Here is a 26053-nt window from a genome sequence, read left to right as displayed (position 1 = left end):
GCATTTAGCAGTACACCAAGTACCTATTTAGGCAAAATGCCAAATGGCCCGAGTGTTAAAATCAATATTGGGCCATGGCCAGAACCAAGTATCAAAATCATGGAATGAACTCTGTGATACCAGAACAAATCTGAAATAGGTTCCAAAAATTATTTTATAGTTTTATTATCAACAGTCTTTTTTTTTTTTTTTTTTTTTGGCGGTACGCGGGCCTCTCACCGCTGTGGCCTCTCCCGCTGCGGAGCACAGGCTTCGGACGTGCAGGCCCAGCGGCCACGGCTCATGGGGCCAGCCGCTCCGTGGCATGTGGGATCTTCCCGGACCGGAGCACAAACCCGTGTCCCCTGCATTGGCAGGCGGACCCTCAACCACTGCGCCACCAGGGAAGCCCCAACAGTCGTATTTTTAAAGCTTGACTTATATAATGGGCAAAAGTGACCATTTCTTACTATTGTCAGATGTTAGAGTGCTCCTTTTAAATGTTTATGCACCATATCTTCAAAATTATCACAGAGTGATAGTTGAATTCTCAAATAGGACTTTTTTTCACTCATGGGCTGACAAAATTGAATAATCAATTATTACATAAAGTTCTTAAAAGAAAGTTTGGTGGCTGTTATGTAACTTAAATACCAAACAGTTCTATAATGATGAGACTTATGATATAATCTACATCTACTATTTTGCTTTTTAAATTAATTTTATAAATATTTGTGGCTCAAAATAATGTTCTTTGTAAGCACATCTAATTTAATGCACTCTCTATCAGTGTATTTATTTCCCTATTCAACAGTTTGAAGCTCCCTGATAATTATTTTTATAAGTAATCAAGTATATCAGAGCTTTACTCCTACAATAAAAGCTTTTCATTTGGGCTTCCCTGGTGGCGCAGTGGTTGAGAGTCCGCCTGCCGTTGCAGGGGCCACGGGTTCATGCCCTGGTCCAGGAAGATCCCACATGCCGCAGAGCGGCTGGGCCCGTGAGCCATGGCCGCTGGGCCTGCACGTCCGGAGCCTGTGCTCCGCAACGGGAGAGGCCACAACAGTGAGAGGCCCATGTACCGCAAAAAAAAAAAAAAAAAAAAAAAGCTTTTCATTTATATCAGTACTTCAAGTGATAATTGAGTTTTAACATATATAGCACATGAGATTTTTCACTCTCAGCGTATCTGGAATGCCTACCTACACTTGAAAGTGTACATTCAGATGTTAACAACAAATCTTGGTGACACACCTTGTTCATATTACTGACTTGGATGTGACAGTAGCCTATGCAATCACTCACTCATTGATCATACACAAGTTAAGCGACACCAGAAATGATGCAGGGGTAGATACTCAGCTGTCTGCCTTTCTAAAAGGCTGCAGCCAAAGTGCTGACTTTGGCCAAGCACTGAAGTTGAAATAGAATTAAACATCCTTACTAAATATAGGGGTATATGTACTCAAGCTTAGAGGATACATTTTGTTCAAATCAATCACCACAGTGACATTTTAAAAATTAAACTTTTCGAGATATAATTTTTCACTTCAAATGTCTGCTTCATTTTGATCTTTCCCCGCCGCCCCCCCCCCCAGTCTTCTCAGATCCCTCTCTTCCATAGGAATTGCTCCGTAGTTTCTATAAAGCCTTGTGGAACTACCCTGTAATGTGAAATACGCAATATTAAGACCCAGAGTCACACATTTCCTTATAGGATGCCCAACCCAAATACATCTCCATCTTTTCCCATTGTCTCATTTTTGTATGTATTATCTGACTGTGGGGATTATAAATTTCTCAAAGAAAATGGCCAGGCCTTATGTTTCTTTGAGTCAGATCTGTTACTGCCATACTGCTAGGCATATAGTATATGTCATGGCTTTAACACTGGGTTTGGTCCCATTTGAAGTCCTGGCTTCAAATTCTGGCTCTGTCATTTCCTACCCGGTAGCCTAGGCACATCATTTAACTTCGCTGAACTTTTTGTTTCCTCACTGGTAAAAAATCAAGATAATAATAATACTTAACTGTCCTTGAGTTGCTGTGAAGATTGAATGAGAACAATCTGTATAAAGCACCTAATATATAGCCCTTGACATAAAAGTACATGACAAAAACTTTAAAAATATTATCATTGTCAATCTGGGCCTGTTCAAATAAAAAGCCTCCAAAATTGACCATTTAAAATGAAAGCATTCTAATCTGTATTATTCATAGAAGTTACAGAAATTATTCCATAGCCCTGGCCTATGCTAGGACTTGAGCTGTTGTAAGCTGGTCATGTGAAATTAGATTTCTGATTCCAAAGATGCTAAGAAAGAACAAGATGCTAGAAAGAACAGGATGAATAAGAAAATCAGCTTGTTTGTGCTTCCTCACAAAGTTTAGGTGGTTGCAAATTTTCTAAATCAATGTGTATATACGAGTAAAAAATAATCCATGTTAGATGACAAACTATTTTAAGTAATTGAGTGTGTTCTTTTGCGATAATATTATGATGATGATATCTGTGTTAACAGTCAAGATGAAGAAGAGCAAGATGGTTTTCCAGAAGCACAGACATCACCTCTGCCATCACCATTTCTTTCTGCCATCATAGCCGCTTTTCAGCCAGTAGCGTACGATGATGAAGAAGAAGCCTGGCGCTGTCACGTCAATCAGATGCTGTCTGACACCGATGGGTCCTGTGCAGTGTTTACTTTTCACGTGTTTTCTAGGCTGTTTCAGGTCAGTGAGGTTTAGGGTTTCTGAATTCATATTATAGTTACCTGATAAAGTTATGGGGTTTTGGCTAAAATCAGTATCTCAAATTTTAATATTCCCACTGATTCCCTTTAAAAATTTTTATTTTCCTAAGATAGTGATATTTAAATTTACACTTCGACACTGTAGCACTGCTGGGACATTATACAATGACTAGTACCGATATCGCCTCTAAGGCAATTAGAGTAAAACTTCAGAACAACATCTGATAAGTTTTCTGCAGTATGCTAGGCACTTCCAGGGACACCAAAGAAATATAAAGCATGGTTCCTGCCTTCAAGGAGCTTACGTCAGTATCATAAGACAACTTATCATAAAGTGTTAAATTCATTGGCACTTTCATCACTGTGTGGGGACCTTACAAATTTTAGCCAGGCTTGCTTCCAGCCCTAAAAATAATATGAGCTGACATTTATTGAGCATTCAGTACATGCTAGGCGCTAGGCTAAATGTTCTACATTAAGCAATTCTTACAATAGACCTATGTAACGTAGATGTGTTTTTAGCATTCTGTAGCTAGGGAAACCAAGGCAGAGAGAAATGCCACCATTTAAGTCATTATTCTCCAAACTACCTGCCACCTTTCCTCCCTACCTCAGCAACTTTGCCCATCTTAGAAAACCCAGCTCACTACACATTCTCTCTGAGGTTTTCCCAACCAACCACTCCAACCTTCGGTCTCTCCCTCCTGGAAGTTCTTTAGTGCTTATTACCTGGAGCATTTATTTATTTCATTCTGTAGTTTTGCGTTGTTACTCGGGTTTCTATTTATATTCTTTTCATGCCAGAGATATAAATTTCTTCATGCCCAAGACTGTGGCTTATGCTTTTTTTTTCCTAATTAATCATAATGACAGCTAATGGTGCTACACATATACATGTAGGTACACGTTAAGTATTTGTATAGTAATTACACTGTTGATGACACTAATCCATTGAGTGCTCACTATGGGTCAGGCACTGATTGTTTTATGTGATTGAATATTCTTGAGTTTTGAGAAGATATTATCCTTGATGCATTTTGATGACTTAAAGTCAGAAGGCAGCTCATAGCCAAGGAGAGTACACTACTTTTACTGAAAGTTTCTTTCAGGTAGAACTTAACTTTAGAAGAGCTAATTCCTCACACATGTGAGGACTTTATTTCCAACAACATATATAGCATGTATTCCTTCTGTCTTTCCTAATGAAAAAAACCTCAGGAATGGGGAGATGAATGGCCTGTATCAATAGTTTCTTTTTTCAGGAATACTGTTCTGTAAATACTGTTTTGATCATTTTTAGAAATTACCATGTTTCCTAAAGTGCCTAAAAACAAGGACTTACAGATCAGTTTTAAGAGTTCTATACAGCACTACAATAATAGTTTTAAAATAAAAGGTTGCTCTAATTATAAATTATGCTTTTTTACTTAAACATGAAAAAAGGCTTTCATATGAAATACTAACATTTTTCTTATGTTTCCTCCATAGTCAATTCAAAGAAAGTTTGGAGACATAACTAATGAGGCAGTCAGCTTTCTTGGTGAGAGTCTGCAACGCATTGGTACCAAATTTAAAAGTTCACTGGAAGTGATGATGATGTGTTCAGAATGCCCGACAGTCTTTGTGGATGCTGAAACAGTAAGTTTTAACATGAGGGCTTATTATAAAAACTAAATTGAAGTGGCATCATTCAGTAAATGGTCTTTTTTTAAGGTAATTCAGAATTTTGAAGTCTGAAGGTTCATATTTTCAACTTGATTATAAATATCTAGCAGAATATAATTCCCGTGTATTATATGCAGTGGCTTGTGACTATTTCTGATTCTGGCCTCTCCCTGCCCTCACCCTCCACAGAGTCCTAGATGGGGAAGCTGAAAGATCATGCTCTAGAGATGTGTACTTTTCCTGATTCCTGAGTAAAAGCGGGTAGGAGAGGGCTAGACCTCCCCCATGAAGAACCCAGAACTCCCTGGTCTTCCCCACTTGTGTCCAAGCACGCCTGTAGATTACGTATTAAGGTTTTTAAAGAATTAAGGTTTGAAAAGCTTCAAGGGTGTTACCTTTAAGGTATATCCTGGACTGACATGCCATTTTTGCCTGAGCCCATTTTGGAAGGCAGTTGAAGGCATGCTTATCCTTCTGACATTGCACTGCACTTCTCCTCTGTTTCAGTGAAAGGTCAGTCCTTAGTACGGGACAGCGTACAGTTAGGGAGGCCGGCTGAAGCTGGCCTGAAAACCAACGTTTTTGGTCTCAGGATTGTGATCAGAAATGGTGACCTGGATCAATGTGTTTCTGATTTGACAGCTGATGTCCTGTGATTTGCTAGAAACACTCAAGTTCAGTGTTTTGGAATTGCAAGAGCACCTGGATACGTACAATGCCAAACGAGAAGCAGCTGAGCAGGTCAGTCTGTTTTTACCATGTAAAATAAAGTAGTTGCTTGTGACACTAGAAGCGCTAACCTGGCATAATAGCTGAGATGGAAAACAGAACCTGTTAACACTTGCCTCAGGGTTATACTGAGAATGTTGGGGCCTTGGAGCTCTCTGTCCAGTAAATTCCTATCTTTAGCTTTTAGAAATTGGCCCTCTAAGAGCCTAAGAGCACAATGGAAAATGAGCTTTATAAAATGCTTCTGTGTTGAGACTATAATAGCTGCTGTCAACATTGCAAGCTGGGGTATAAAGGCAGTATTTCCCTGAGAAAGGCACAGTGATGTTGTGGTCCAGAAAAATCTGCAACCTGTGACAAAGTGGTCCTCTTTTTCCTGTGATGTGTATGTGTACGTGGGCAAGCAAAGGGAGAAAGAGCACACAGTGTATTATAGATGTTACCTGCAAAGAAATGTTTAACTCCAGTGTGGCACTGCAAAACACAGTCGTTCTCTTCCCTGAGAGTAAATCCAGTATATTTTCAATTGGCAGGGGCAGAAAAACTTAAAGGAAAAAAAGTTTCTCCTTTTCACACAAACTGCATACAGTAAAAAAAAAAAAAAAAAAAAAAAAAAACAACTGCATACAGTAGGCATTTTTTCCCCTAGGAGATGAGTCTTTCATTAATAAGTACTAAATATCTATCACATGTAAAGGCCTATGAAAAATGAAGTGTTAAACCTGTTTCTTATTCCCTAAATACTCTAGATAGGAATATAAAGCACAGATACTGTGCATGAATAATTAGGAACAAATGTTTAAATTATAGCTATAAATAAAAGTACTGGCAAATCATACAGGTCTAACAGAGAACGGATGCAAACCAAATGTATGATTTCCAAGGAGAGGTCCCTTTTGGCTGATAGGAAAACTTCATGGAATAGAGATGCAACCTTAGTCCTTGACAGACGTTAATTTTAGATTGGGGGATTATCTCAGGAAAAGAATATGGTATAAGAAAACACTTATTAAGGGGGTAGTGATCTTATATCTGGACTGAGATAGTAATGACAGATTGGAGAAGAGGAGAGTTTTCAGTAGCAGGAAAGTATCGGGCAAGATCTGGCCATGTTACAAATAATGTTGCTGTGTAACTTCTTATACATGTCTTTTACGTATATATGTTCACATACCTGTTGGATATCTATCTAGGAGTGGAATTGCTGGGTCACAGGGTATACATCTGTTCAACTTTAGTAGATTCTGCCAAGCAGTTTTCTAAGAGAGGTTACATCAATTTACAATCCTATCAGACGTGTGTACAGGAGTTACCATGCCCTAATCCCTTTGCCACCACTTGGTATTGCCAACTTTTAACATTTTGTCATTTTTGGTGGATGTGAGGTAGTATTTCATGATATTATTTTGCATCTGTCGGATGACTGTTTGAGCACCTTTTCTTCTTCAGTTAGCTATTTTGTGAATTGTGCCTAAAGTATCTTGCCCAATTTTGTAAATGGGTTATTTGTGGTTTTCTTATTGATTTGTAGGAGTTCTTCATTCGAAACACAAGCCTTTTACTGGATGTATGAATTACAAATTTTTTCCCCCTCTGTGGCTAGCATTTCCACTATCTCAATAGCATTTTTTGATCAACAGAAGTTTTTCATTTTACTTAGGTCCAAGTTAATCCATCTTTTCCATTATGGTTAGTGCTTCTGTGTTTTCAGAAATCTCTGTCTATCCTAGGAGGTTGATTGCTGTGATAATAGTCCCCATGAATCATGCTCCTCTGTGTCCACGCTTCTTTGCAATATGACTTTGCTGTTGTTCCTCCCATCAAAGGGATGGAATCTGTTTTCCCACCTCTTAAGTCTGGATGGCCTTGTGACTTGCTCTGACCAATCAAATTAAGAAGTGATGCTGTGCAACCTCTGAGACTAGCACTTAAGAGGTCTTTTGCAGCTTCTGCCTTTGCCATCATGCCTGTCAGAGTGTAAATTGGAACAAACTCTGGAAAACTATTTGACCTCCAGCCTCCAGGAGGATGAGAGGCCATGTGGAGGAGAGTGGAGGCATCCAGCTGACTGCCAGCATACCAGACACTTGAGGAAGGCCAGCTTGGAACTTTCAGCCCCAGTCAAGCCATCAGATGACTGTAGACTCATGAGTGACCCTAGGCAAGACCAGGAAAAACTCCCAGCCAACCCAAAGATTTATCTTGTTGTTTTAAGAAGCCATTAAGTTTTAGGGGTGGTTGGTTATACAGCAATAGATACCACTTACAACAGGAGAACATCGAATACCTACAAATTAAGTCTATTTAAAGATGTGCTAAACCTCCACACAGAAAATTTCAATTATTACTGAGAGAAATTAAAGGCCTCCCGAATAAATGGAAGGCTATACCATATTTATGAATCAAAAAACGCAACAGTGTGAAGTCATTTTTCCCCAAAATGATCTATAGATTGAATGCAATCTCATTCCAAATTTCAGACAATATATTAATGGAAATTGACAGGCTGATTACAGTCGTGAACACAGGTCAGGAAACTATAGCCCTCAGGTCATATCTGGCTCCCTGCCTGTTTCTGTAAACTTTTTGGGAACATAGCCATCCCATTTGTTTACCTATTGTCTATGGCTCTTTTGCACTGCGACACAGAATAGTTGCAACAGAAAATCTCTGGTTTGCAACACCTAAAATATTTCCTGTCTGCCCTCGACAGAAAATGTCTTCCAAATCTTGTCCAAAAGGAGCAACAAGGTCTAAACAACAGAGTGAGACCTACATCCAGTAAGACCTATTAAAAATCTCAAAAGAGTGTAGTGCTGGCATAAAATTAGACAAATAGACCAATAGAACATAACAGACCCACACATATATAATCATATGATTTACAGCAAAGGCGCTGTGGCAATGCAGTAGGAAAAGAATGTTCAATAAATTGTGCCGAATCCAGTAAAATAGTTGTATGGAAGAGAAAACTGAATTTGATTCCTTCCTAAGCTACCATCTCACCATTTCTTATCCCATCTCTTCTGTTACTTTTTCCTTCCTTTCTTAACTTCTTTTCTATCAACGATTTTTCATTCCCCTCTAATAGTTTTTTAGCTATACATTCTTTTATTATTCCTTGAGTCTTCTGAGGATCACAGGTGAAAGCCTGGGGTATCTATCAGGACCCTGCTCTCTTGGCAGGGATTGAACAATTCTTATCTCATCTCCCCAGCACCACGAGACCAGAAAGTCTCTGCTTACCTTTTCATCCTCCCAGATGCTATTACTTGCTTTCTTAGCCTCTCCTCCTGCACATGACAAATACAGGAACAAGTGCCCCAAGAGCAAACTGCACACAGATTGGTCGGCTCCCTTCTCTGCAGTTATCTTTTCTCCAGGATCTTGGCCCTCAGTACCTCACTACCTGTGACAGCCCTGTTTTCCCAGCCCAGTGAACTATAAGCCACTACTTTTTGTTCCGCTTCTGAGCCCGTGGACATCAATGAGCAAGTCCCCTAGGGTAATGCTGGAGTCAATGTACAGCTCCCTTCAGTACTTTTCTCTGACTCCCTAAATCCTCCTGGCTGGTGGTATTCAGCTTCCATAGTTGTTCTTGGAGGACTGGCCTTATACAAGCTACCCCATCATACCCAGAAGCCAAACCTCTCCAATTAAATTTTAACCTTTATTTGAGCCTTGAGTAAAAAAAATCCATCATGGGGAAAAAAAAAAAAATCCATTATGACAGGAAGACTGTTACATGTGGGTTGGAGGGTATTCTGTACACAAACCGTCTACTGTATCTTGTATACACTGACTGGGAAGGTGTGGACCTGTACTTTTGCAGGCCAGTGTGGAGCCACGGGACAATAGGGTTGGGGCTTTTCTTGTAACGGAATAAAAATCAGAAATAATTACTTTGAATAGTGCCCCCCAAATGCCATATCATAGGCATAGAGTATAAAAAATTATATCTAGTAAGAACAAGCCATTAAATAAGCAATTGAAAGTATTTTTTTCAAATGTATCAGTATACTTGGACAAACTGGGCCGGACTTGTGATGAGGATGAAGTGTACAGGCATTTTAACATTTTGAGTGAATAAAGATTAAGGTACAGATTCCATGATAGATGTCAACTGAATTTTGCTCATATAAAGAAATCTGCTAGATAGCTTTTGACAGTGACCACCAGCAGCTGTATCTTACTAGGAAAACCTAACATGTTTTTCTTCTGAGAGGCTGTCAAGTAAAGAGCCTGAGGGCCCATGCAGGCTGAGGAACCAGGATAAAAGGGACATAAGGTCAAAGAGATTGTTTTGAAACAACCGAGACATCTAATTTTCATTCTTTGCATGTAGACCATTAACAGCTACAACTGAGAATTTCAAATGTCTACTACTGAAATATTTTCAAAGAGTAAAAACGTAGCTAGTAGTTTTTCTCAAAGTCCCAATGACTTCATATATATATATATATATATATAGTTTTATTATATTTAATCTATCACACAAAAAGAACTAGGAAGTCAAAAGAACTGGTAATATTAATAATATCAAACCGTCGAAACCCAGGAGCTCAACTTGAAGGCTCTAAGCTTTCACTTTAGCTTGGAAATTCTATGACTCCAGTGTTTTTTCCCCACTAAACCGTAGTGCTATTATTTTCTTTTTATCTGACCGAGGAAAAGGTACCTTAAATAAATATCCATCTTTAGGACCAGCCCCTGGAAAAGGAAAATCCACATTTGGCTTCTGTATTCAATATTCATTGGAGATAATATGTTTGTCATTTATTGCTGTCCAAAAAGGAAGAAAAAGAAACAAAAACAAGATTTAAAATGTATTTTAGTTTCTGTTTCACTAATTAAAAGTGACACAAGTCTTCTGAGAATTACACTTCCGATAAGCAAACGGACCTGGTTAATTCTTTCTAAGTTGCCTTTATTAAATTGACAGGACAGGAAGCCCATCTTTCATTTCCCCATCTTACATTAGACAAAGGTCAGGTATAGGTTGTGAAGATTTCCCATAAAATCTACAAAATGAATATTCTTTACTGAAATGGAGCGCCACAAGGCCCTGGAATAGAAGACAGCTGATTGTGTTTCCATTAGTAAACCGTCCCCAGCGTGTGCATGTAGCCACATACACAGTATCCTCTGCTTGGGTTTGCTGCATACAAATGATTCGGCTCAAATGGAGATGAAAGTCTATGTCTACAACCAGTCCTAGAAATTCAAGTTCACTTTTTAAGACTGTTGTTTTATTTATTTTTTTAATTAATTAATTTATTTATTTAGTATTTTTGGCTGTTTTGGGTCTTTGTTGCTGCACATAGGCTCTTCTCTAGTTGCGGCCAGCAGGCTTCTCATTGCGGTGGCTTCTCTTGTTGCGGAGCATGGGGTCTAGGTGCACGGGCTACAGTAGTTGTGGCACGTGGGCTCAGTAGTTGTGGCTCGCGGGCTCTAGAGCGCAGGCTCAGTAGTTGTGGCGCACAGGCTTAGTTGCTTCGCGGCATGTGGGATCTTCCCAGACCAGGGCTCGAACCCGTGTCCCCTGCATTGGCAGGCAGATTCTTAACCATTGTACCATCAGGGAAGTCCAAGATTGTTGTTTTATATGAGCAGGCCATTACAGTACCAATTTCATTATGCATTGTGCAATTACTGTATTAAAATTTACTGTTGTTTATTTTTTCAGTGGTTAGACAATTGTAAGAGGACATTTGGTGCCAAAGAAGACATGTATAGGATAAACACAGATGCACAAGTAAGTTTCCTATTCTTAGTTTTGCTATATTCCTGTATCAGGTAAAATAATACGTATGCTCAAATGTCCTTGATATTCCTAGAAATAAAGAATATTTGTAACATTTTTCATTTTTGTTATCAGAACAATCTTCGTAAAAGTTAGGTTCAATGGAATATTGGCTTAGTAATGAAAAATTCACTTTAATAAAAATGAACGGCCAGCTTATGACTGAAGCTTAATAACATTCCATAGATAAGCTCGATGAATATCTGGACAGTCCAAGTTGACTTTTAGTTGCATCTGCCTCTCTAAACATTTTTTCATTCTGCATTAGTACTCTACAGATAAATAGTCTGGTCAGGATATCAAACCTGAGTAATGTTATATACATTCATACTAGCCCTTCCGAAGCTGAAATTCTGATTGGATAAATTATGGTTTTTGCTAGTATAAAATTCAGTGAAAATAATAGTAATATATTTGCTTAGAGAAAAGTGCACAACACATACATTAAAGGAGGATAAAATTAAGACCTACAAATCATTCTAATAGAAGTATAACTTCATATGGGGAACATGTATTAATCAGTTAACACCCTTTACATTTGACATGAGAATTCTAACCTTTTACAACATCAGATTGTTACAGATTTCTAGTCACTGTAAGTTATTGTACTATTGTAATAAAAATGTGAAGCTTTACAAAACTGAAATGTTGAGAAAATACCAGTATACTCTCAATAAATGTAAACTATTTGCCAGGCACTGTGCTGAGCATTTCACGTTCATTATCTCAGTCCTTACAGCTCTGTCTAGTGGATGTTGTAATTAGCCCCATTACACAGATGAGGATACATAATAAGCAATTAATAAATATTTTAAAATAAATGAGAAAAAGTATATGCAAATTAAAATTGAGGCTCAGAGAAGCTAATTTATCTAGAATCAGTAAGTAAATAGATTAAGATTCAAACCTTGGAAGGCTGACTCCAAATCCTGCTCTGTCATAAAGAAATTGTCAAATAATCTGTGTAAAGAAAGAAACGAGGCAAGATAAGAAATTAACCCCAGACTAGAATTAGATCCTTTGGTTGTAATTCTGTCTTTGCCACTATGGCTTAAGCAAGTAACAAACTGCTTTTCTCATATATAAATTAGGTGGTTAGACTAAGTGATTTCTTATACCCCTTCTACCTTGAAGAAAATGAGTTCCATCTCCAGGAGTCTGTGTCAATTAATATAGCTTGAGGTTTTCTACTAAGTGAAAACTGAAAACTCTGTACATTGAAGACTTCCACTGATATCTTAGGTCTCCTCTCACATTCAGCTCCTTGAGAGCAGGGGTCCCTTTTTGCACATTATGTATTGTCTTTTGCTGTATACCAGTATAGTCTTTTGCATAATAAGCAATCAATACATATTAAAAGTAAATGAAGACTGTATATGCAAATTTCAGTACACTAAAGCAATGTTTTTAAATGTACAGTGTTAACATATTTAGCGTGATTTCTAGTAATTCAGAGCTATGAAATTAATTACGTCTGTGTTATTTCCTACAGTTGTGATCGTAAACTTTATCAGTGATTTTCTTTTCCATTACACCCCAAAGTAGATGCTCTGGATAATACGTGTGTAGAGTCAGTTTTTATTTATGCTAATGGAAGTGAAAAAAAATATTTAAAAGCTCAAATTGTTGTTAGTTTCCATATAAAACTGTATGAAGTAAAACCTCAGAAATTTAGATATGCTAATATGTTTGACATTGGATTGTGCTCAACTAACATTCACAGGATGACCATCTACATAATTTATGGTAAGCAGTACGGAGCTGAAGTTCACCTTTGCTTAGCAAATCCCTTCTAAATTGATAGGAATAAATGTTATATAAACAGTGCTTCAGAGGAAACTATTTAGAAAAGCAGATTTCAAGAAGGACTTTTAGAAGCAGTATTCACATTCTGGCGATTGCTGTTTTAATTAGAAGTCATTCTTCTCCATTAATGAGACTAGGTCTAAGTTGCTGTAGATATTTTAATGTAATAATTTTTAAATATTCCAGAACCTGGATGTTTCACGGTGTATTTTACGTTATCTCGTTTGATTCAAACCTAGTTGGGTTGAACTTCTGAGGTTTACTAAATTACATTTGCAATGCAATTTAAAACACACAACTGCTCTCAATATTTTACCTTCCGATTCAGCACTAATTATGGCAACTTAGGACTTAGACAGCAAAGGGTAGGCAACCCAGAATGAGCCACGCCAGAGAGAATCTTCTCATGGGCAAATACATAAAATTATAAACCAGTTCTTTTCTGAGAAGAGCAAATCATTTCATATTTTGTAATCAGAAGTTTTCCACTTTACTAACGGAAATTTATTTGGCTTTTTTTTTTTTTTTGGAAAGGCTATAAAAACCCAGATAGAAGACCACTTTCAGTAGCCAACTTTCCCAATATCCCACTAGTTTTATTCTTTGTAGCTTTTGCACAAGAAATAAACTATAGCCTAAATGTAATTTAGCTGTTATTTGGCAAAGAGTGAAAAACACCCTGGATTGTTACAGTAAATGTCTAAAAAGTTTTATTCTGGAAACAGCATCATAAATTTTTCTTTTGGGTGTAATTTTAAATGTTCTTCAGTTTGCCTGGGACATCTGTGACCCTAGTTAAAATGATTTGTTACACTAATTCTTGGTCTTTTTCTTCCTTTGTATTTTTTGTGACCCGATCACCTTCTTGCTTAGCAAATGGAAATTCTAGCAGTAAGTGACCTGTCTTAATTTATAGACTACTTATCCATGTCAGACAAACTGGTTTTCATTTGCCATTTGTGACCTAGCAATGTTTTGTCATGGACTGCTTTAAGAGTAGTGTGTGCTTCAGTTTTGCATAGCCCTAATCCATGAAATGTTTCAGTCCTACAAAGACAATGAGGTTTTCTAATTAATCTGTACAACTAGCGCTGCCTTTTTACACATCTCTAACATGTCTCCTTTTATATTTCTTAATTTTAAGAATCCAAGTGCATTTGTTAATTTGTCTTGTTTCAGTGAGATTACAAATTTGCTTTCTTAAAAAAAAAAAGGAACTCATTTTAAAGACAAACTATTCTTACTTTTTAGGTGAGAGGTTATCCAGAGTTTTACTTTTTGCTTTATCAAGCACTTGTTGATAAACGCAGTGAGATGTACATCTCAGTGTGGCAAGAGTATATGCACTTGTAAATTCTTCTCGTTATGAAGTTAAAGTTTTAAGTTCTAGTGAATTCTTTTTAAAGCATTCTATTTATTGCCTGCTGAAAAATTCTGTTTGTCTAATGTGAAAATGTGCTTCACACTAAAAATGAATTATGTAACCAATAATCTTTAAATTTTTATTTTAATCCCAGTCTTCAGAGCATCTTTCATCTGTCTTTCATCAACTTCATACCATATTAACTTGCTTACTGCAGAAAAATTAAGCTCAGAACAAATTTTAACAATTATTTACTTATAAATTTTTATTTGAAATATGTTGTCTAGTCAAATATGGAAAATAACACCTAAATTTAACACAGTGTTATTTATTTCTAGGAACTGGAGCTCTGCCGAAGGTTATACAAATTGCATTTTCAATTGCTGCTTCTGTTCCAAGCCTACTGTAAACTTATCAATCAAGTAAACACAATTAAAAATGAAGCAGAGGTAAATATTCAGTTGTACTAGGCATTAGTAACTGATTCTAGGAAATTAAAATACATACATACATATTTCCTTGCAGGAGCAATGAAGTGAAAAGTCGCTTATAGTGAATCTTTCCCCCCCACAACCCAGTTAAGCATTATTGGTTTTTGAAATGATGTACTATTTCAGGACCTGTTCATAAATCTGACAGCAGATATCCAGCGATCTTAAAAGATCCCAGACCTTAAAGATCGCAGTAGCAGCAACAGATCATCTGTAATCAAAAATGAAGTAAAGCACGTCAATTCAATAAAGACAAAATCGTATTATGAAAGCCTCTAACGTCTTGTCCACATAGTATTTCTATAGTTTAAGTAATGCACACAAGAATAAACATGTCAAGAGCACTGCGAATGTCAGAAATCGTGTCATGAATAGATTCAAAAGTAGGGACTTGAGTCTTTTTCCCCCTTGTCAACCACTGGTACCAAAACTATCACCGAGGAAATCACTTCGCTTTCTAATCTTGAAGTGGTTAAATTTATTTTAAAAAATAAACACGTACTGGTTTATATAAAATACCCTGGGTAAGTAACCCTTTAAAATATAAAGACTCCTCATTACTGTCAAAATTTTTTTCATGATCATCCCATAATTCCAGGCCTACTGTTAGCAAAAAAAAATAACACAAATATATTTTTACTATCCAAGATGAAGTATATATCACATGTTAAAACCAATATAAACATTGGTTGCAACCAATTATTTTAACTTATTACAATGTAACAGTTATTACACTTAAGACGAACTGTTTTATCAAGAGTAAAGACGACTATTTGGCAGCTGAAATTATTCCAACTGAATAAAGAACTCGAAATATTAACTGCCCATAAGGACTAAGTTTAACCATTGAAGATAATCTTTAAGAGGAAATACTGCCACCATTAGATGTATCTTCACAGCCAAGTAAATGCTCTTGTTGTTACTGAACATACAAATTGATCCTTTTAAGGTATATTTATTTCTTTTAGGTCTTCAACATGTCAGAGGAACTTGCCCAGTTGGAAAGTATCCTCAAAGAAGCCGAGTCTGCCTCAGAAAATGAAGAAATTGACATTTCCAAAGCTGCACAAACTACTATAGAAACTGCCATTCATACTTTAATTGAAACGTTGAAAAATAAGGAATTTATATCAGCTGTAGCACAAGTCAAAGCTTTCAGGTAAATTGTGAAGGAATTTATAGGAGATGCCTTTATACCTAACTGGAAGTTGATAAAGATTGGGTTTGGTTTTCAGTTTGATGTTTCAATATTATGTCTTTGTGAAAGGAAAACATGACCTTATTTTGTACAGTTACCAATGAAATGACACCAATTTTAGATTTTGTTCATTCTGTGATACTTTCACAGTAATGTTTTCTCAAATATTAAAACAGATCCTCAGTGATTCAAAAGGAAATTATTTTTATAGGTATTAACTTAAAAGTTATCTTTAATAATTCCTTTGAGTCTCAGGACTTAAAAATACTGTGTGTTTTCAGATCTCTGTGGCCCAACGATATCTTTGGCAGTTGTGAAGATGACCCTGTCCAGACACTGTTACACATCTATTTCCATCACCAGACCCTGGGCCAGACGGGAAGCTTTGCAGTCATAGGCTCTGACCTGGACATGTCAGAAGCCAACTACAAATTGATGGAACTTAATCTAGAAATAAGAGAGTCTCTACGCATGGTGCAATCATACCAACTCCTAGCACAGGCCAAACCAATTGGAAATTTGGTGAGCACTGGATTCTGAGAAACTTCAGGCATTTAGGAAGAGACTAAACTGAAGGCGATTAAGAATATTAACGAGCACCTTCTATGGACCCTTGCAGTTCACTGTCAAACTTTACCAGGGTAAAAAAGTAAGAACGTCAGAATCAGATCTGAAGGGGAAAAAAACGAATGGTTTAACAGCTGCCAATACCTCCCACAATAACTGTATGAAGAAAGAATTTTTTAAATTACTTTACCTAAGTGAAAAGAAAAGGGCTAAAAGTGATGCATACAAATATATTACTTTCTGGAGAAAAAAGAATTCTAAGAATGTCTGCAATAATGGCCTCTAATACTGAGACATTGGAAAGCAGGTGAAATGAGGCTGAAATCGAGGCTGGTTCATTTTAGCTGAAGACCTGCAGAGATGCTTGGATTTCTAGTAGTCACAAGCATAATCAACAACTGATAGTTAATCATCTACATGAAGAACATCCAGTCGGATGGATATACACAGAAAGACTTCTTTGCAAAAACCATTGATTTTTTTTTTCCCCCAACATGTGGGATAAGGGCGTGGGTGTTTTGTTTTTTGGTCTGTATAAGGAATTGTGTGTGTGTGCGAGCTGAGATGTGTGAATATGTGATAGTCATATTTTCAAGGTATGGATGTTTGGTGATAACGTCTCAGAGCATGCCTAAAAGAGCACTGCAAGATTATTTTTGAAAAAATTTTATTTTATTAGCTCTAACTCTTCATAGTGTGTAAATGTTAGAACATTTTAATAATATTTTAAAACTGGGCTTTCCCAGTATTTCAAAAAGAAATAATATATCTGTTAACGTTATTGGAATGCTGCTCAGTTCTCTGATCAGTGCTTATGTTACGATTGTTGATAACTAACCAAAGTAGATGCCTGCAGAGACTTTAAAATGTAAAATAAAGATGTATGCTGCCCGTCAGCTCTTCTCATTAGAAAAGTTAACTTATTTTACTCCATAATTATTATAGAAACTGTATAGATTAAAACCAGTATTTTCTTGTACATTTGTGCAATGCACTGTTATACAAGAAGAGGTGTACAAAGCTAAAGAAAAAATTGTGGTCATTGATGGTAAAATATATGACTTGCAGGCCCTCAAGTCTGCAGAATTCAAGAAGAGAGATGCAAATGCATTTTTATATGTTTATTCAGGACTCACATGTTTCACCCTAAAGGAACCTGGGGCTATGGGGGAAGATGAAAGGAAGCCTGAAGACTGACTACCAAAACATGCAATATACTTACTTATTCACTGTCCAAGCCTGTAGCATAACATGAACTGGATTCTCTGTCCTTTTTTTAAATAGCATTTTGTAAAAGAAATGAATGTAGTCCCACAATTCCTCTGATTTGAAAGGAACACCTTGTATTTTTTATATGCATCTCTTATCCACTGTGACTTTTCTTTTAAACTGGGCTCTGGGATTCCAGAGTTTAGAATGTAGAAATGAAATGCTTGGCTTTGCCTTTTCTTGGTGGTGCAGACCCCTGCCAGAAATGTAATTATGCTCAAGTGCATTAACTGAGGGCCCTGTGCACGCCGCTGGACTGCTGACTAGAGTTATGTTACCTGTAAAATTCTGTAACTGGTCACAGCACATTCATAATCACTGTATTTTTTGACCCTGATAAAAACAATTATTTTGATGGTGTTCTGGTACTGTAAATGGTGTCCTTTAAATTATTTAATAACTTCTGGGTGCGGGGCAGGAAGAGAGGGGTGGGTGTCTGGAGACACACCACACTTTACAGCCTATCTTACCATCCCCTATTTTTCTCACCCTCCTTATATCCTTTTTGTTAAAATAAAAAAGCATTGTAGCTGTTGGTTTGTGTTGTATTTTAAGAAAGGATGAATGATTAGAGTGTGCATAATTAAGGAACTTTTCAAATGTTGCCTTCATTATTCTTAAAAATAATTTTCCTTCAAAAGGGGAGAACAGGGCTTCCCTGGTGGCGCAGTGCTTGGGAGTCCACCTGCCGAGGCAGGGGACACGGGTTCGTGCCCCGGCCCGGGAGGATCCCACATGCCGCGGAGCGGCTGCGCCCGTGAGCCATGGCCGCTGGGCCTGCGCGTCCGGAGTCTGTGCTCCGCAACGGGAGAGGCCACAACAGTGAGAGGCCCGCGTACCGCAAAAAAAAAAAAAAATACCGCAAAAAAAAAGGGGGGGGAGAACAGATTCAGTTCAATTGACTAATTACCCAAACCAAACCTTCCAAACAGTTGAAATTTCCTTCTCCTATTTATATGTAACTAAGCCTATTAATAATGTAATAAAGATTAATACACATGCAGAAAGCAAGATGCAGATATAAAGTCATTAGGATTGTCCTTTTGCAAATCAGATTTCCTTAAAACCTATAATTTTTTGCTCCTTGTCCTCTGGGTCCAAAGTTTGCACTTATTAACAAAATATATCAAATGCTTAATTTATTAATCAGAGCCCAGTCTTTGCTCATACAAACTTTTTCCTTTGCCCACTAAATTTATCATTTTTAAACAGTAAGTTTGTAAAATCACAAGATAAGAGATCTGGGTACTTCCCTGGTGGTCCAGTGACTAAGACTCGCGCTCCCAATGCAGACGGCCCGGGTTTGATCCCTGGTCAGGGAACTAGATCCCACACGCGCAACTAAGAGTTTGCATGCCACAACTAAAAAGATCCCGAGTGCTGCAACTAAGACCCGGTGCAGCCAAATAAATTAAAAAATATTAAAAACAAATATCTGGCAGTTTCTCCAAAGAAGAAAAATCCAAAGGATTTTTACACAATTTAGAAAATATTTTCTACTTTTAGTGATATAAGATCTACCTTAAATTTAGGAAATCGTCAGACATTTTCTTGGAACAGACTCACCAAAGCCAGAGTGAGTGTACCTCCTTTTGGTCTATGAGAACTGCTCATCCACCAGCATAACCTACACTAGAGGAAATAAGAATCAATGTGATAATAATTGTACTTTATGGCATTCTTATTTTTAAATTTTCAAAGTAATCCACTGTCACTTTAGCAAACGTAAGAAATATGAACAAAACTAGAATCACTTCTCTTGACACCCAGAGAGAACAGTATTCTGGGATATTTCCTTCTAGCCTCTCAATCTCTCAAAGAAAAATCAATTTTATAAATTTCCAATTATACATACAGTTTGACAGTGCCTTACTGGTAGAATGTAATCACCATAACTCTTATGAATCATGAGTTTTTATACCACTTTGTTCAATGTCTGAATGGCCACTAACTCTAAGTGACACATATTTTGATCCTTGCTTTCCTCAGCTGTAAAATAGGGTTAGCTGCTCTATTAGGAAAATTAATGGCAAACAATATTAAGCTTAAAGAATGATTAATAGCCATTTTAATAGCTGTATTAATAACCACTGAATTTGTCCTAGGACTCATTGAAGGTATACTTCTGTTGTTCCTCATTCATTCAGCAAATGCTTAGAGTGAATATTATGTACCCCTTGCACGTCATGTGAGTCAGATCGGTTTCCTATTCCTGTACATACCCCTCAACCACCTCAGGAGTTAATAGTGTCAGCACAAAACACATCACCTTCCCCCACACCTAGAGTTCTCACCCTTCATTTCTCTTTGGTCCCACCACCATTGTATCTGATCTTTGCAAGACTCCTGACAGGTTTACAGGCATCCACCATACTGCCAGAGTGATTATTTTTTTAAAAAGGTGAATCTGTCACCATGCCCCACCACAGCTTTATAAACCTTTCAGTGGATTCTTACTGATGACATATGAAAAACAGTCCTCCTGAGCAAGGTCCAAAGAGTCCTCCCAGCCTGAGCCTATCAGTTGCACCTGCCATCATCCCCATCCCTGCCCCTGTGGCCTCCTGGCTTTCTCTACCACTGGGCCTTTGCACACATTAGCTTAGTCTGGAAAAGTTCTTTCTTCCCCTCTTTGTCTAATTCAACTCATCCAAACTTTAGCTCAGCTGTCGTGTCATTTTTTAGGCAAGGCTTCCCTGACCTCCCCAAGTCAGATCCTTTTTTTTTCTCCTACCGGGCACCAAGTAGGTCTTACATGGCGCATGGCAGAAGTTTTATACAGGAAATTAATGGCCATCTACCCGCTACACTGGAAGTTTTATGAGGGCAGAGCCCACAGCCATGTTTTTCTACGGTAAGTGCAAGGCTGACTCAATTGTAGTTTTCACACTTCAATTCCATAAGCAATACCTGGGGCGCTTATTCAATGCTTCACCTCCATGTAGTGATTCAGTAGAGACAGGGACCTAAGAATCTGCCTTTTTACAAACACCTTACCAAGCCATATGGTTAGAGGCCTTCCCTCTTGCTATAAAGGGTTCTAGAGACTTCAAACTCATTTTCGTTTCTTTCATTCTCCATATTTGTCTACATTCAAGCATCCAAGATGTTAACAGACTTACTATATATGGCCTATGAGGTAGTAAGGGTGAACTTAAAAATGGGATGCTTAGAAAACTGGAAGGAGGCCTAATTAGCACCTGGTTCCAATTATGTGGTTTCTGTAACCAAGAAATCAACAGCTCTCAACTCTGATTTCATTAAAATCTCTCACGTCATCCCCCACCCCATCCCTGCACCAGGAGAGCGCTGGTGCCGGGTCTCAGTGTTTTCTTGGTAATCGGGTAGAAAGCTTGGTAACCAGGTTAGGATGAGAATCCCTGTGTTAGATGGCGCCAAACACCGTTTCCACTTACAGAACTGCAAGCGCATAATGACAAAGGCGAAATAAAGCTGCCTCTAACTGAATCTTTAAATACGTTTAGGAGGGCTTTTTTTTTTTTAAGTTAACAAATTACCAGCTGAAGTCCACTTGAAGTTACTTAACATCTTAAAGCTGCCCTTAACCACCCTGTTCCCATCCGTACCGGTGACATCGTGATTAGCAAGTCACCAGCGCTCACAGCCTTTCTCCCTCAGCACCGACTAAACCGAGATCAGCTGTAGGCCATCCATTCTGGGTTCTGACTCTGCGTTACCCATCCCCAAACATCAGAGTCCCCTCAAACGTCAAGGCCTGGCTCTAGCCTCCACCTGCCCCAGAAGGATGCTCATTTTAATAGATGGCTTTTTATTCAATTAATTTCTTATAGGCATCAGCCCTACAGACCTACAAGTAGTAAACCTCACATGTGAGTCCCTCTACACTTTTCTCTCAAGTGACTAACCTAGTTCAGAGCCCGGTTGCTCTGTAAGCAATGGACAGATATTAAAGTAAAAGGCCCAGACTGTTAAGACAGGCTCTCCTAAATCTTAAGGATTTTACGCAGTGTATCAATTGTTTTGCAATGCTTTTATTTGACAAGCTTTGTCAAATACAGCCTTTCAAGAAGTACTTTGAGGGAGCGGCAGAGAGGAGGAAGAGGGGCACGGAAAAAAGCTCACTTGTCTGCTCCACTAGCACACGTTCGGCGGGACCAGGGTTTTGGTTTTTTCACATTCATTTAAATGATATATTTGAAACTGAAAGTGCTGTCACAGGATAAGCGTTTGCCTTTGCATCTCCCACACAGATCTTGACGGTGGGGCCTTTTGGGGTCCACGTGGCGAACTTTTACTGGGCAGGAGCATCTAGTCTGTTTACAATTCTGAAAAAAAAAAGTGAGAAGTACATACAGAACATAAACGCTTGGTGATGTCCTGGAACTTCAAAGTTATTTTTCTAGTCCATTCAAATACTAACTGAATGCACGCTCAGCAAAGTCCTGTGCTAATCTTGTTCTGTCTACATCCCTTCCTAGCAAGGAGAAGGATGGGAGGAGTAGAGCATTTTATCATGCAGTCCTGCTCCCACGCTGCACAGGATTCAATGCTGAATTGTGTGAAGTTTCTTTTAAAACAGCTTAAGAGGAAATCTGTCCCTGCCCTTGAAGGGTGGAGAACAAGCGAGCAGGAGAGAGGAGTTTAACAACATCGAAGGTGTGAGGCCAGGAACCACTAGCAGGCCCGGCACCAGTGGCTGACCTCGGCCCTTCTCCCTGCTCCGAAGGACCGCAAGCTGAGGCAGAAGGCAGAGCAGCAACTGCCGGGCCAAGAGCAGAGTGGTTAGAAAGTTCGCTTTCATTGTCAAACTCCTCTCTCCTACTTGAGAATCTACCCTACTCTCCCAAGATCTAGATTAGTCTACGTTTTCCATACTTAATTTCTCTCCACCCACCCTGCGGTGTTCATGCTTCCGGCATCCACCTGGAGCCAAGTGCGTTGATTAGGCTGTGTCTCTGCTGGCAAGTCAAGCTCCACTAGCTGTGTGATTAACAGGCAAGTGTAGTCACTTCTCCCTCTTCGATGATCAGAGCCCTTTATCACAGTGCAGTGCTCAGTTAACAGTAACAAGCAACGTGTTACCAGTTAACCCCATAAAGCTTAGGGTTAAAGCTAAAGCAGCTTAGGTTGACTTTAAAACAAATCCCTTCCTGAACTCACAGGCAAAATGGAAACTTTTAAAAACCCGTGCTTTTACTAAGTACTTTAACTTGCGTATGTGCTTCATAAAATGCATTTGGGTAAAGCCGTCAACCTTTACTACTTCATAATAGTAGAAAGATAATCTGTTTTCTAGGTTTACTTTCTCCTACATTCAGCTGAGTCTCAGGCAAAGCAAACATTCTTCCACACTGCAAGTGACGCAACAGCTTCTAGAGACGTTCACATGACCGAGGTCTGCAAGAGCAGGAGAAAACCTAACACCAAGGCCTTGTTTCCCAGTTAAGTATTATTTCTACAACTCCTTCCAGAAAGAAATCAAAACCTCAGGTCACTGGGAATCTAGGCTCTTTTAGGAAATACATTCAAGAAACTACCTCCAAATCTTCTAATCACTACCCAGTTCAAACACAAAATACAAACATTCAATTTACTTGACAGGTGATATCCTCCACTCGGTAAGGGTTATAAGACTTCTGACATGTTCTGCAAAACTGCTTGTAGTAAACCTGTGATGGGAAAGAGGAAAAACTTAGAGCAAAACCCTCCTGAACCTTTTGTCAGGATGATGCCAGTTACAGGGCATTTCTTACCTTGTTAGTGCCCTGTACACACCACACGTAGGCACTTTCCCATCGGATGTTGCAGTCCTTGCAGTGATAGTAGCCATATTTCTGTTCTAAGAACTGAGCAAAAGGAGAGCAGAGTTCAACCAACATGACATCTGAATTAGCCTTCATCTCAGAAGCTTGGAAAGGATCTGACACTTAAAACTGGCAACTCCACTCCATATCTTGGAGGAAAGTAGAATCAGGTTCAAGTCCGTCTCCACGACGTAATCATTACAAAAGCTAATGGCTTAATCAAGTAGAAAAGCAAGGGCCCACCGGAATTTATGTAGCAGATTATCTTGGTTCATAAAGCAAATTAACAGATTACTAAGCAGGTGTTTTCCCTCAGGCAGGCAAGGGGAAAGCCAAACACAGAGTTCCTGAACTTTGGGATTCTTTGGGGAGGGCTTCTCTCTGTAGAATAGGTCTGATCTTAGAACACACGTGAATGAAGTGGTTAAACTCAAGAAAAGAAACTAGACTCTGCATCCTAAAGTGATCTTGGGTGAACACCTTGAAAAAAGTTCTCTATGGGCTTCCCTGGTGGCGCAGTGGTTGAGAGTCCGCCTGCCGATGCAGGGGACACGGGTTCGTGCCCCGGTCCGAGAAGACATGCCGCGGAGCGGCTGGGCCCGTGAGCCATGGCCACTGAGCCTGCGCGTCCGGAGCCTGTGCTCCGCAACGGGAGAGGCCACAACAGTGAGAGGCCCGCGTACCATAAAAAAAAAAAAAAAAGTTCTCTATGCTGCTAATTAAGTTTCCACCAAAGAGTGGTGCTGGGAATCTAAAATACGGATAAGCCATAATTCACACATAATATGAACAAAAGTAGTATTACCTTATTCTTAAGTTCTTCTTCTCAGTGAGAAACAAGTTGTAAACAAGTTTTTGGAGTTAGGCCTTCAGAATTGGAAGGAACTTTGGAGGACACTGAGCAATTTCACAGGTGAGCAAACTGAAGCCCAGGAAGGTAAAGACTTAAGATCACACACAGCTTGTGCACAAACTTGATTCACTCTGTGTTCCCCTCCCCCACTAAACAGCCCTGGGGAGCCTGGAAGAGACCCCAAAAGGACTCTTCCGGGCCTCTTAATACCTCTCCAGCCTTTCCACTCCCCTGGGTTACAACCCCTCAGTGTGCTCCAGCCCTTCCAGTTTCAGGCAAGTACCAACTGGCCTTCCAAGCCTGCTCCTCTCAGGCAGCAATGCAGCCCAGCACAGATGCTCCAGCAGTACTCTTAGATTTCTGAAGAGGGGTGCGTCTTAAGGGCAAGAGAAGATCCTGACTAGGACCTCAGAAGTCAACTGTTAACGGTTTCTAACACACTGAATGAGAAAATGTGAGTGGGATCCTTGGCAATCAACTCCCTTTGCCAGTTAAGTTCACCTTCTGATGTTCCGAGACCCATCCTAGATCACCCAGTGCAGGATCAACACAGGACTACACTCCCGTGGTCAGAGCTTGATACAGCAAATACGCTCGGAATAAGAATGTTAAAAGGGCGTTTCCTCGGCCACCCCTGTGCAACCGGTGTTTTACCATCGCAGCAACACGCAAGCTACACTGGATTGAATTCTGCCGGAGAAAGACGACTTCAGCAGCTGCCGAAAGGCACACAGAAGTGCCCGCGCCTAAGGGAGCGCGCGCCTCCACTTGTCGCGAGCAGCCGCGGGGCGGGGACGGGGACGCGAGCCAGGAGGGCGCACAGCCCTGGGGCTCCCCCGCCGGTTCCCTGGCCGACTCGGGACTCACCTGGAAGCGCAGGCGCTCCTTGCCCGGCTGGGGGCTCCGCGGCGACCACCTCTCGCCCGCGGCGTCCGGGGCGCCGGCCACCGGCGGGGGCTGCTCCCTGCTCGCCGGTACGCCGGCCTGGGCCTCGTCCTCCTCGGACTGCGGCCGTTGGGGATCCTTCCTCGCCGACCCCTCTCCCTCCTCGGGGCCTCGGGTCCTCGCAGCTGGCGGCCCTCGCTCTCCGTCCGGCGCCCCGGGCCTCTGCTCGGCCGCCGCAGTCTCGGCCCCTTCCAGGAGGGTGGAAAGGCGGCGGGAAGCCACGGGCGAGTACACCGCCACGGTGCGCGGGAAGCGCACGGGCCGCGGGGCGCCGCTCGGCGGGCTGCCCTGCTCGGGGCCCCGGCGGGCCAGCTCCGGGGAGGCCGGGCAGCTGCCGCCCGCGCCCGCCGCGCCCTCGGGCTCAGGGCCGGGCTCGCGGGCCCTGCGCAGCAGCGTACGCCGCCCCAGCGAGCACTGCACGGAGACGTCGCGGCGCGGGTTCACCTGCACAGCCACGTCCCGAATGCTGGCGCGGCCGGGCCGCGGGGTGAGGCCGGGGCCCACCTGCGACAGGAGGGCCATGAGCTGCGCCCGCTGGTAGCTGTGGAAGTACTCGGCGGCCGCTAGCTGCCCGTAGCCCGGGAAAGACGACGAGGCCGCGCCGTCAGAGGAGGAGGAAACGGGAGGGTAGCCGCCGTCCCGGTGCCGCCAGCCTCCCCCGCCCGCCGCTCCCTTGCCCTTGGCGGCGGCCGGGTAGGGGTAGGGGTACGGGTACGAGTAGAGGGCGCACGCCGGGTACATGTAAGCGTCCAGCACCTCGTCCCCCAGAGCAGCCATCAGCGCACCCCTGCCGCTCCTGCCCGCCCCTGCGTCCTAAATAAGCGACCTCCCGGGGGCAGCCGGGCGCGG

General features: G+C 40.5%; 2 protein-coding genes across 5 annotated transcripts in view; one reads left to right on the top strand and one right to left on the bottom strand.

Annotated features, from left to right (window-relative positions):
• The window catches only part of FRYL (FRY like transcription coactivator), a 234344-nt gene extending 216364 nt beyond the window's left edge, over positions 1–17980 (top strand). The window contains exons 57-64 of the mRNA XM_030880492.3: positions 2502–2709; positions 4218–4367; positions 5037–5135; positions 10810–10878; positions 13606–13623; positions 14434–14544; positions 15555–15745; positions 16066–17980. Coding sequence (XP_030736352.1) covers positions 2502–2709; positions 4218–4367; positions 5037–5135; positions 10810–10878; positions 13606–13623; positions 14434–14544; positions 15555–15745; positions 16066–16324 — 1105 coding nt within the window. The 3' untranslated portion in view covers positions 16325–17980. The remainder of the gene's footprint in view (positions 1–2501; positions 2710–4217; positions 4368–5036; positions 5136–10809; positions 10879–13605; positions 13624–14433; positions 14545–15554; positions 15746–16065) is intronic.
• ZAR1 (zygote arrest 1) lies at positions 1590–26040 on the bottom strand. Of its 4 annotated transcripts, none has more exons than XR_009564002.1 (9): positions 25127–26040; positions 23356–23448; positions 23197–23271; positions 21725–21927; positions 19142–19252; positions 14716–14797; positions 11834–11886; positions 9802–10956; positions 1590–1643 (listed from the first exon to the last, which is right to left on the bottom strand). XR_009564002.1 is itself a non-coding variant. In XM_030880484.2 (4 exons), exons 1-4 carry the CDS (start codon positions 25979–25981, stop codon positions 21784–21786), a joined length of 1167 nt encoding a protein of 388 aa, XP_030736344.1. In that variant the 5' UTR covers positions 25982–26040; the 3' UTR covers positions 20843–21783. The 4 variants fall into 4 exon arrangements, 1 of the variants encoding a protein (XP_030736344.1); XR_009564005.1 differs by having other exon boundaries at positions 9802–10665; XR_009564004.1 differs by having other exon boundaries at positions 19142–19247.
• Positions 26041–26053: the final 13 nt, after the last annotated feature.

This window comes from Globicephala melas, chromosome 5 (assembly GCF_963455315.2).
Source record: "Globicephala melas chromosome 5, mGloMel1.2, whole genome shotgun sequence".
Taxonomy (NCBI): Eukaryota; Metazoa; Chordata; class Mammalia; order Artiodactyla; family Delphinidae; genus Globicephala; species Globicephala melas.
This window is presented reverse-complemented; position numbering and strand designations above follow the sequence as displayed.